Source organism: Humulus lupulus, chromosome 4 (genome assembly GCF_963169125.1).
Source record: "Humulus lupulus chromosome 4, drHumLupu1.1, whole genome shotgun sequence".
NCBI lineage: Eukaryota > Viridiplantae > Streptophyta > Magnoliopsida > Rosales > Cannabaceae > Humulus > Humulus lupulus.
In genome coordinates, this window is record NC_084796.1 from 227,372,433 (window position 1) to 227,385,552 (window position 13,120).

General features: G+C 35.8%; 1 protein-coding gene across 1 annotated transcript; it reads left to right on the forward strand.

Annotated features, from left to right (window-relative positions):
* Positions 1 to 913: 913 nt before the first annotated feature.
* On the forward strand, positions 914 to 4,654 carry LOC133832959 (uncharacterized). The gene is made up of 4 exons (XM_062263229.1): positions 914 to 1,187; positions 1,257 to 1,352; positions 1,432 to 2,129; positions 4,636 to 4,654. The coding sequence occupies exons 1-4, from the start codon at positions 930 to 932 to the stop codon at positions 4,652 to 4,654; spliced, it is 1,071 nt and encodes a 356-aa protein (XP_062119213.1). The 5' UTR covers positions 914 to 929.
* The last annotated feature ends 8,466 nt before the right edge of the window (positions 4,655 to 13,120 follow it).

Below are 13,120 nucleotides of genomic sequence, written 5' to 3' on the forward strand. Positions count from 1 at the left end.
TGTTGAACTTTGTGAAGATGAAAATGTGTCTCCAATTACTGATGGAAATGATAATGATTACTCTGTTTAGTTTTTTTCTATTTGTGTAACATAACTATGTATTTAAATATAATGAAGTGTTTTTTTGTAATTATAATATAAGATATTTGAGCTTTGTGAAGATGAAAATGTATCTCCGATTACTGATGGAAATGATAGTGATTACTCTGTTTATTTTTTTCTATTTGTGTAACAGAACTATATATTTAAATATAATGAAGTTTTTTTTTGTAATTATTTTTATTATGAATTCAATGTGATATAATTCTATTTAATGCTAATTACTAACTAATAAATTTTAAACTGAAGTATAATGTCAGCTGATATAGCTACTTATCATGGCGGAGATGGTGGGGGTCAAGACCCGCCAGATCCTTCTAGGGTACCAACATCTTGCGAGTCGGGTTAAATATTGGATATCAAAATTATTTTTAGAAATTATATTGTTAGATAAATATAACATCAATACTAATACTGATTATTGTTAATAAATTTTAAAGCCCCGTCGACGAGAAGAAAAGGTCGTGGCCCTGCTAGTAATAATGTTCTTGAAGAACGAAGGAAAAAAGCTGGGAAACCATTGGATCTAGAGTTTGATCCTGTGACCAACAAAGTGGTTGGGCAGGAGGATCAAGCTTTTATTCGCATGTTGGGAACTCTAGTTTCCATGTTGTGTCCGGGGCATTATTTGGATTTTGCTGATGTACCTCAACAGTTTAAGGATCAAGTGCTTGACCGTATGAGGGTAAAGAAATTACAAATCTTGTACTTTTCATTATTTAATTCCATTATTTACAAGTTATCTAATATTTTTTTTCCTAATGCAGTATTACTATAATATAGACGGTCATCCACAACGTGATTCAGTTCTGGCAACTCTCAACAAGGAGATGGGGGAAAGATATCGCGAGAGAAAGAACTATAGACATAGACACTTCAAAAATCATTATGCTGGACCAGAAGATTTGGAGAATGTCCTCTCTAAGCCACCTAACCATTGCATTAAGGAGGCTTGGCAGCTTATTTGTGAAATGTTTTTTAGCGAAAGATTTTTGGCTCGTTCCGCTAAAAATCAAGCAAACAGAAGACAAATGAAGTATGTAACAACACAAGGCACAAAGTCGTTGGCAGCTAAGCGTCACGAATATGTAAGTGAAGATGTTAATTTAATTTTATAAAATAACACATTCTGAAACATTTTGTTTACATTTGTATAGGAGAACCCGGATGCGCATGTTGTTGATACTTGGAGGGATGCTCATATGAGAAAATCGACAAAATCTTTTGTCAATGAGGCAGCTCAACAAGATTATGTAAGTGAATAGTATTGTTTTCTTGTTTCTAATGTTTATAATGTTTCTAATTTTTGTTTATAATGTTATCTTTATACAGGAAAAAATGGCGGCTGAGGTTGAGAGGTCACAGAATGAGAGGCAAAGTCAACAGCAGAGTGAGGCATCTCTAAATGTATCTGGTGTTGATTCGTCCCCGGTCGATCAATACGAGATACTAAGTAAAGTACTCGGGGAGAGATCTGACTACCAAAGAGGAGTGGGTTATAGGGCGAAAGGGAAGGCAAAAAAGACATCATCTAGCTCTACAGATCAAAGTCAATCCCAAGCAAATACTGCTGCTTCGCCTAATGAAGATATGAGAGTTATGGCTTTGCTGGTGAAGGCAATTCGTGAGACGTTTGAGACTTCGACAACTGTGCATCCCAGTAAACTGTATAACCCAATGTTTGACAGTTTTCTGCAGAGGCATTTGCCACAACAATCCGAAGGTGGTTCGTCTTCTCAGTCTCCGTCACAACAGTATCAGCCTCCGTCACAGCAGTATCAGCCTCCTTCACATCAGCAGTATCAGCCTCCTTCACAGCAGCAGTTCCAGCCTCCTTCACAGTATCCGCCGCAGCAGCTGTACCAGCCTCATCCAATGTATCCGCCACATATGTCGTCGCAACAACCTCCTCAGTATCAAAACCAATACATTTTTGGACCCCATTCTCAGTCTCCTCCACAATATTTTAGTTTTACCGATTTTCCAGGAGGATCGATGCAGCCTCCGCCACAACCACAGTCTCGAGATCTGTTTGGGGACCTCACGCTCGGACGATCATCACAACCACCATATATTCCTTCACCGCCACCGCCACCGCCACCGCCATCGTCCTCACAGCCAGACCAAAATGTTGAAGATGAGGACAATTTCAATATTAATCTTAATGACTTTCTTTAGTTATTAGTTTATATATTTGGACTGAATTAATACTTTATTTATTTTTAATGTATTTATTTTTAATGACTATAGTGATATTTACTAGGTTGATAAATATTAAAACTATTTATATTAATTTTAATGTTAGTTATGTTTTAAATTAATTAAATGTTTATTTTTATTAAATTATATTATAAATTATTTTTAAAAATAATTTAATTTAATAAATATTAATTTATTTAAAATTTAATTTAAAAAAAATTATAAATACAATAATAGCGGCGGACCCCGCGGCTAATATTAATGCCTCGGACATATTTATTAGCGGCGGGTTCCGTCGCTAATGTCCGCTGCTAATAATTGCTTATTAGCGGCGGGTGTGTCAGTCCGCTGCTAATAATCATTATTAGCGACACATTTTTAGGCGCGGAATATTAGCGGCGGAGGCCCGTCGCTAAAGTGTATTAGCGGTGGACGTGGCATTTATCAGCGGTGGAGTCCCCCGCCGCTAATAATGACATTTGTTGTAGTGTAAAAAGTGTCTTCTCCAAGAAACACTCTCTGTAAAAGGTCTGAAGCTCTTGATGCTTCATTGTTCATTGCCCATGGCGTTTTGGTGATTCATCACCATTTATCTCAAGTTTTCTGGTGTAAACCTTGAAGGGATTTCAAGATAAGTCTCAAGGGGAGCTTGAGCAGTAGCTGGAGGGAGTCCAGCAACGTTCAAAACCAGTGGGAGGCTGGTTGCTTGAAGACTTTCGCAAAATAGGGAGTTGTTTGTTGATTGTAAACCAAATTAGAATGGAGTTTTAATTTGTGTTTTTTTGTTTGTATTTGTAATAACTCTGATTATTTTAGTGAATTTTCTTCACCTCTAGACTAGGTCCCATGGAGTAAGTTGTGAGAAATCATGGCTGAACCATGTAAAAATGATTGTGTCATTTTCATTACTTTTGCACTTGATTACTTTTCAAATTTGATTTTAATTTGATAAATTGATTGAAAAATTGGCTGAGTGGTTGAGTAGCAGTAGTTAACTAACTTTCAATATAAATCACCAAATAATTAAGAATGTTACTCTATGGACAATATCATTTTAGCTATCAATTTGAAAGTTTGTTGCTACCAAATTTTACTAGCAAAATAATATTACTAATCCTTCTATTATTAAATTAAAGTAATTTGCTACCAAACTTTGGTAGCAAAGCAATGTTTAGGGGACATGTAAATCAATCATTTTGCTACTAGATATAAATATATTTTTGCTACTAAAAATTTGGTAACAAATAAAGAATAATTGCTACCGAATATTTTAGTGGCTAAAAGCTTTTAGCGACAGGGAATTAGCTACAAAGTAGCTGCTTATAATTTTTGTAGCAGAAAATATATTAGCTACCAAAAATAAATTATTTGCTACCAATTTCTTTGGAACTAAAAAAGTATTTTTTTTGTAGTGTCTCATGTATACTACTATTTTATATGTACTATTTAATATTTATTTATTTGTTGCAAAGTCGAATGAATACACCTGCAACTCCCCTTTCTCTGTCGACGTGTTCACATTGAGAAAATTTTTATATCTTCATATTACATACAATACATATGTTACAGTAAGTACCTTATATATATATATATATATATATACAAAAAATGCATTTGGACATATTAAAGTGACGATCAACTTTCTGTCATTCCATCTGTAGAATTGCTCTGTATTTTAAAACTAAAAGAGAGTACCACACACTCTTCTTTTCTTTTTTTTTTTGGAAAGTAAGTATGTATTATATTGCTCAAAACCAATTCCAAATTACAACTTACAGCCAAGACCAATTAATTACAAGCTCTATTTAAAGCCTCCACACAATCTTTATCTATCCTAATCAAAGACTTTGTATTCATGTATTGTATTCTATTACAAACATTATAAGCTATGTGTTTAACTATAACTTTGACCATCGGAAGTTTATGGTCCCAAACAACACTATTTCTACTCTCCCAAATGGAATAAAGCGTGGCTGCCAACACACTTGTAAAAACTCTTCTTCTCCCTTTTGAAATCTTTTGCTTTTTGAGGCTAGTGATCATAGAATTAAGGCTGCTCCTCTTCACATTCCAACCAATCCATTTGGTAATTTCCATCAAGACTTTCTTGCTAAAACAGCAAGAGAAAAAAAGATGACTATGGGATTCATCTTCTTCGTCACACAAGGAACAAGCTTTATTAACCTCTATGCCAAATCGAGATAACCTATCATTAGTTGGGAGTCTTTGCTTCTATGCAAGCCAAATAATGATCCTATGTTTAGGAATACAAAATCTATCCCAAAACAACTTATATTTCCACTTTTCAAGAGGGGGCTGCTGCATTTTTTGATACAGATCTGCTATAGAAAATTGATATAGCTGAAAACCCGTCTAATCAAAAAACCCTTTCAGCTTCTCCTTCACTTGAATAATCCTTTTCCAATACCAACTTGTGTCAAGAGGGACATCATAGCCCCACCAATTTTGGTCCTTACTATAAACCAAGTTCACCCACTTCACCCAAATGTTATCTTTCTTGGAAGAGAGGGCCCAAACATGCTTCCCTACAGCACAAAGATTCCACAGAGCAATATCTTTAAAGCCCAATCCACCATCATTTTTCGGCAAACACATTTCAGCCCAAGCCACTTTACTCGGACCATTAAACTCTTCTTTCCCTTTCCAAAGAAAAGCTCGACAAATATGATTAATTTGTTGAACTACTGCTTTCAGAAGAATGACTATTTGAGACCAGTAATTATTTATTGTGAGGAGAACCGAGTTGATCAAAGTAATTCTGCCAGCATAAGACAAGTTTCTACTACTCCACACACGAATTCGACTTGTCATTTTATCCACTAGACTTTCACAATCAGCTTTGCTTATTTTCCTATAGCAGATTTTCATCCCTAGGTATTTATAAGGCAGCCTACTACAATTAAAACCAAAAATATCAACAATTCTTTGAAGAGAATTAGATTCCATACCTGCTCCAAAAAAATCAGATTTCCCCACATTTGCCCGAAGCCCTGAAGTTTTTGAGAAAATGTTAAACCCTCTTAACAAGAGAGTGGCTGATTTGTAATCTCCTTTGCAAAAAAGTAAGAGGTCGTCCGCAAAGCATAAGTGATTGAGTTTTAATTCCTTACACCTCGGGTGAAAACGGAAATCAGCATCCTCAGCAACTTTAGCAAGAATTCGAGATAGGTACTCCATCCCAATGACAAACAAAAGAGGCGACAACGGGTCTCCTTGTCTAAGCCCCCGTTGAGATGGAAAGAAGCCATTTAAGGACCCATTCACCATTAGGGAGAATCTAGGGGTGGTAACATACCATGATTAGCTTGACAAACTTTGCCGGAAAATTTAAAGCCTCAAGCATTTCTCGAATAAAATCCCACTCTATAGTGCCATAGGCTTTTTGAAGATCAATCTTGAATAAGCAGGCAGATTTAGCCCCTCTTCTATCATACCCTTTAACCATGTCTTGACAAACCATGATGTTGTGATAGATTTGGCGACCTTTAACAAAACCACTTTGGTTCTCGGAAATAATGTCTGGAAGAATCTCCCTTAGCCGATTGGATATCATTTTAGTAGCAATTTTATAGACCGCATTGCAGCAAGAAATTGGTCTAAAATCTCCAACCGAGCTAGGACATTTAGTCTTCGGAACTAAAGTGATTGTTGTGGTGTTGATCTCCTTTAGCAGCCTCCCTGTGTGAAGAGAGGAAAGGACAGCTTCAACAAGATCCTTCCCAGTAATATCCCAAGTGGTTTTAAAAAAACCACTAATATAACCATCCGGACCAGGCACTTTCTCATTAGGAATAGAGAACAAAGCTTTCTTGACATCCTCAATCTTATAATTCTGCACCAACCAACTAGCTTGAGTTCCAGAAACAGTAGGCCCAACTCGCACTAAGTGCTTATGGACTCTTTTCCTCCCATGCAGTTTAGAACCCAAAAGTTTTCCATAAAAGTCAATGAAAGCGTTAACAATATCCTGCTGGTTATCCACCCACTTCCCCTCACCATTTTGGATGGAATAAATGGTATTTTGCAGTCTCCTTTGCCTAATACTAGCATGAAAAAATTTGGTGTTATCATCACCATAATTTATCCAAGCTAGCTTAACTTTTTGACTTAGAAGCTGCATGTAATTTTTGTGAATTTCCCCATAGCTTTTCCTGGCACCAATTTCCTTTTCAATTATCTCCACATTATTCGGCTGAGATCTAAGGGCAATCTACATTTCAATCATTTTTTTATAAGCTGCTGCATCTTGACTAGCCACATCCCCTTTGCTCAAAGAGTTCATATCCTTAAAACAATTCTCCAACCTCTTTAAATTATCAACAAGATGAAACATAGGAGTCCCATGCTTTGAAGTTCTCCATCCTGTCAATATGGTGTCTTGAAAAGAGTCCGAAATTTTCAAATAATCGAAGTACCGAAACAGCTTTTTGGTGTTCTTGTTACCTGGGTGTATAGCAAGTATAGCAGGAGAGTGGTCAAAGTCTCCTTCAGGCAAAAATGTTGTTTCAGCCGTGGGGTAAGTGTCAAACCAATCTTCATTCGCGAACACTCGGTCAAGCTTTGCATACGCACGATCCTTTCCTTCTTGTTTATTGGTCCAAGTAAACAAAATTCCATTGTATTTAACATCCTCAAGACTACAATCATCAACACATCTCTGAAAAGGCACCATCTCACTCATATTTCCCTTATAGTCGAGTCTCTCATCCATAGCAAAAACAGAGTTGAAATCCCCACATACTAACCAAGGACTTTTAGGACCATTAGCAATGGCGCCTAAATCATTCCATAACTTTTGTCTCCCTTTGCTATCGTTAAGAGCATAAACAATAGTAAGGGCAATTTTATTCCCATTCCGAGGACAAACATAACAATGTAAGAGTTGGCTCGACCCCTCCCTAATATCCACTTCAAAACAATTAGGCTTCCAAGCTAACACAATTCTACCATTACGATGATGATACAAATTAGAAGTTATGCACCAACCTTGAAACATCTTAAGGTATAAGGCACCCAAGTTCTTGGCCTTAACCCTTGTTTCTAGGGGCCCAACAAGACCAATCTTATTATTTGAGATCATTTTCATAACCTCAATTTGCTTTGTTGTCTTGTTGAGACCCCTAACATTCCAAAAAATCATCTTATCCATTTATTGGTGGAGGATCTCCCCCTCCATCAATAATGGCCTTCATTTCACAAAGCACTTGACCCACTTGAACCTCTTTGACTGTAACTTCCTCAAGAGCACCAAAGGAGTTACTGACTTGTATCTGTGTTGCATTCGGAATTACAACTTTTTTCCCCTTAACTTCTTTAAATCCTTCCTCATCTAACGTATTCATTGCTGCCCCTTCCTTGACTTCATTGACATTAGTCTTTTTGGGCTGCCAAGCTTGCTTAAATTGCTCCACTTTTTTAGCTTTTTTGCACACATTACTGAGGTGGCCTATGCCATTACAAATTCCACATTTGTCCGGCTTCCATTCATACGAGACTTCAATGAAGACCCGATCACCCTTCTCATCTTCAAATTGAATATGATTCGGAAAACCATGAGTCACATCCATCTCCACCATAACTCTAGCAAATTGAAGCTTATCCCGGTTCATAGTCGCCTGGTCTTGCTTTATCATTCTTCCAATAGAGCTTACAATCTTGGCCATTGCTCGTTCACCCCAATACTTGAGATCTAATTGTCTCAGCTGAACCCAACCTGGCACCTTCCAAACCTCCTCTCTAGTGAAGCTTTTGTCTGGGTCCCAAGCTTTCATAATAAGAGGTTTCCTATCGAAAAACAGGTACCCCCCTTTCAACACCGAATCTTTATCAGCTATGGAGTGAAATCTGACCAAGAACACTCCATGAATCATCAAACTTATTTTATCCAGCCCCTATTTACCCCAAATCCTTCTAAAAAATCCTTCCATCACCTGTAAAGGAGGGTTTGCTCCCAATACATAGCAGATTCCCAATAATGAATCTCATCAACAATGTCCTCTTCTAAAATTTTGGTACAACCTCCAATTTCCCCCATTGTCTGTTTCTCAAAATGAAGCACAGGAAATTTAGAGGCAGGGGAGGGAATTACCTTTTCTTTAGCATCTTCCCCATTACTTCCGCAAACGTCGCCCGAATGTCTGATCGAAGCAGTTGGCGCTCCGATGACTTCGGTGATAGGGTGATTCCAAATCCATCATCGCCTATAATAGGAGAGGTTGAAATCGCAGGCAAGTTCTCAATCGAAACATTCTCCCCTTCCTTTGATTCGGAGTCAGTAACCTGCATCTCCGTTACTCCAAGAATTTGATCCAGCCGCTTCATCTTCTTGACAGGGTCCGACGAGCTCGGCCCTCGTTTCTTTGCCTTCACAAGCTTCTTCGCACTCGGCGTTTTCTTCACCGCCCTTCTCAATCGTGATCTCCTCGCCATGGCAAGTCCTAGTAGAGCAAAAGGACAACACACTCTTCTTTTCACCCAATATATATATGGGAATTCTCCTATATGAGCTTCACTTTAAGCCCTACCGATAGGGCTTTCAGTGTTTAAAACCCATGAATAGTTTTCGGTGCGATTTTTTTTATGATTGTGTATATTGTAGCTGTTTAGAGCATCCTGCAAATTTTCAGAAAATTCCGAATAGTTTATAGTATCAAAAACTAGGTTCAAACATGTTGTTGCACGCGCGACTAATTTTTTTTATGCGCGTGGAAAACAACATGTTTGAACCTAGTTTTCGATACTGTAAAATATTCAAAATTTTCTGAAAATTTGCAGGATGCTCTAAATATCTACAATATACACGGTCATAAAAAAAAAAGTCACGCCAAAAACTGTTCACGGGTCGAGAAACACTGAGAGTCCTACCGATAGGGCTTAAAGTGAAGCCCCTATAGAAAAGTTGTCATATATATATATTATAAATATATGAAAATATACATTTCTTTTTACATGTCCACATTGATGAAAAATTTTGTATTGTCATCCTAGTCTACAGTCCCCACCACTCGAAGCATCACCAACACTTTATTTTGTAGTACATGTTTTTATTATACATATATAGACCATTTATATGAAAGACTTCTCAATGGTTACTACCTATATATTGGTACTTGAAATTTCGTATTTTAATATTACCAAGTAATTTAAAATAAACAACTTAATTAAATGTGGAATGTTGATTAAGTTGTTTAGACAAATTTCAATTTTGTTCACACTACTTATGCAACTGTTTAAACAGAAACTATGAAAAAAGGTAAAAATTCAACAAACGAGAATTTTTACGTAGTTCATAAATCTTTTCAGATAACCTACATCCACGGGGCCATGCCCAGAGAATAAACCAATTAGTAAAGAAACAATGTGTACAAAAGCATTGACTTAAACAATGTAAGACTCCCTCTTAAACTATTGTCGTAATCTTGTTGTACTCTTTTCTACGAATCTGGTTTTGATGAAACGTTGATTCTCTTGAACTCCTTTCAAAGAATATCGAGTGCACACTTCCTCCCGAAGTGAAACTTAGATAAAATCATCTCTCGAAGATCCTTATGAACACGTTCACAATAGACACTACCTGTTTACAATGGACTAGATAGATATCCACAAGTACACTCAGCGCTCTTACAAAAATCAAGGTGAACAAACTTAATTTCTACAAATAAATACACTCTTCAAAATTACATAATGTTTACAAATATTCAAAATGGAAGAGGTGAAAATTCCAAAGGCTTTAGCAAGATATTTATAGGCAAGGAAATCGTCCAAGGATTGAAATCAAATTGCAAATTCCATTGTTTTAGGAAATCAGCCAGCGAGATGAATTCTATGTTGACAGAAAAGGAAACTGATGAGTCGGCAATGTAATCAGTTTTATCTGACAGAACGAACATGGTCATTTCTTTTGACCATGTTCATTTTTGACATCTTCTTTATTCCAGAATAAACATAATCTCTGAAAATAATCTCAAGATAATTGAAATACATATTTTTATCAAATAATGTTTATTTGTGATAAATAAGGTAAAAAATGTATTCACACTTAAGATATTTTCACACTAGAAAATCAGCTGAATCAATTTGATAATTAAATCATGAATCAATAAGGATATGTTGCTGATTTTCCTCCATAATTTTAAAATATTTTGTCTAAATTAAAGTTAGTCCATAAATGATTTTACAGTACTAACTATTATGATGATTTGATAACATAGTGATTTGGTATAGCAAGTTACTAACATATAAATATTTCTTTTTCTACATTAATTTTGAATTTAGTTTTTTTTTGTCATAATTAATATTATTTCTAACCAATGAGAGACACTGGCTATATTTAGATATTGACACGCATTTGAAAAATAAAAAGTTTACAATAATACACTCATATTTATATATATATATATATTTTGAATTAATATATATATTTATATATTTGTGTCAGAGAATAGTCTCTAAACATAGTGATATTGAACAAAACAAAACTAATACACACACTACAAAAGAGTTCATACACGGAAGGGCATCAACTTAAGTTGTAAAAATGTAAAAACTTGCAAGAACCTAAAGACAGAAAAAATCTTCGTCGAACAGTAAAAAAAATATAATTTGAGAAAAAAAGGTGTTTACGGTAAATTTCTATTTTTTTTTCCTATTTTTAATCGAAACCGTACTAATAGAATATTATATATGGGAAATTTGAGTTTCTATGCTTAATGAGATATACTAAATCAAAAAAATGCTAGACACTTAAATCATTTCAAAACAATGCCAAATTTTTTGACAATACCCAAAATACCCCTCTCATAATTTTTCTCACCCCTTCCTCTTCCCTCTTCCCTCTCTCTCCCTCAACACATTCCTCTCAACTCCCTCTCTTGAAAAAAAATTCATGGGTAAGATAAAATATCATAGAAATCAATGTAATGGCAAGTATTCAACACTCAGGACACTAAAATACTACATTTCGAACAGATTTGGACATGATTTTTGGGTTTTTTTTGCGATTTTTTTCAGATCTGAAACTTTGAAATCTGCAGAAAATCGACGTGGTTCGATGGTGGTTCGATGGTGCTCGATGCCAGCTCGATGGGGCCTTCAAAATCAAGATTTTCATGAAAAAATCGATGTTGCTCGATGGTGGTTCGATGGAGGTTCGATGGTGGTTCGATGGTGTTCGATGCGATTCTTGCAAGATACGTAATTTTTCACTCGGGTATCCATTTGGGGTGATTTTTTTTTTGATTTTGGGTATTTTTTCAAGATCTACACGTTTGGGATGTGTATATACACATTTGGGAAATGTAAATCTTGAAAAAAATGACAAATGCAAAACATACCTCATGTTCAAGATATGTTTTGGTATGTTTTCAAGTTCTAAACTTTGAAAATGTGTATATGAACATATAAAACGTGTAGATCTCAAAAAAATACCAAAAATAAAAAAAAAAATCATCCCAAACGGACACCCGAGTGAAAAATTATGTCTCTTACAAGAATTGCATCGAACCACCATCGAACCACCATCGAGCAACCATCGAGCAACGTCGATTTTTTCATGAAAATATTGATTTTGAAGGCCCCATCGAGGTAGTATCGAACACCATCGAGCAACCATCGAGTTGGGCATGATTTTTTAGTTATTTTTCAGATTTGAAACTCGGAAATATGTAGAAAATTGACTTTGCTCGATGGTGCTCGATACCAGCTCGATGGTGCTCGATACCAGCTCGATGGGGCCTTCAAAATCAATATTTTCATGAAAAAATCGAGATTTCTCGATGGTGGTTCGATGGTTGCTCGATGGTGGTTCGATGCAATTCTTGTAAGAGACATAATTTTTCACTCGGGTGTCCGTTTGGGATGATTTTTTTTTTGATTTTTGGTATTTTTTTGAGATCTACACGTTTTATATGTTCATATACACATTTTCAAAGTTTAGAACTTGAAAACATACCAAAACATATCTTGAACATGAGGTATGTTTTGCATTTGTCATTTTTTTCAAGATTTACATTTCCCAAATGTGTATATACACATCCCAAACGTGTAGATCTTGAAAAAATACCCAAAATCAAAAAAAAAATCACCCCAAACGGATACCCGAGTGAAAAATTACGTATCTTGCAAGAATCGCATCGAACACCATCGAACCACCATCGAACCTCCATCGAACCACCATCGAGCAACATCGATTTTTTCATGAAAATCTTGATTTTGAAGGCCCCATCGAGCTGGCATCGAGCACCATCGAACCACCATCGAACCACGTCGATTTTCTGCAGATTTCAAAGTTTCAGATCTGAAAAAAATCGCAAAAAAAACCCAAAAATCATGTCCAAATCTGTTCAAAATGTAGTATTTTAGTGTCCTAAGTGTTGAATACTTGCTATTACATTGATTTCTATGATATTTTATCTTACCCATGAATTTTTTTTCAAGAGAGGGAGTTGAGAGGAATGTGTTGAGGGAGAGAGAGGGAAGAGGGAAGAGGAAGGGGTGAGAAAAATTATGAGAGGGGTATTTTGGGTATTGTCAAAAAATTTGGCATTGTTTTGAAATGATTTAAGTGTCTAGCATTTTTTTGATTTATAACCCCTCACTAAGCATAAAAACTCAAATTTCCCTTATATATTTGGATTTGGATAATTGTTGCGTCAATATTAACAGAAAAGCTTTCAAAAAAGAAAAAAACATACACAGTTAAAGCAAAGTTTCTCAAACATACTAGAAATAGACACAACAACACGTGTCAGAAACCTCGCAACTTCGTGTCCCTATTCAATATTCATTCTTTCCTAAACCATTT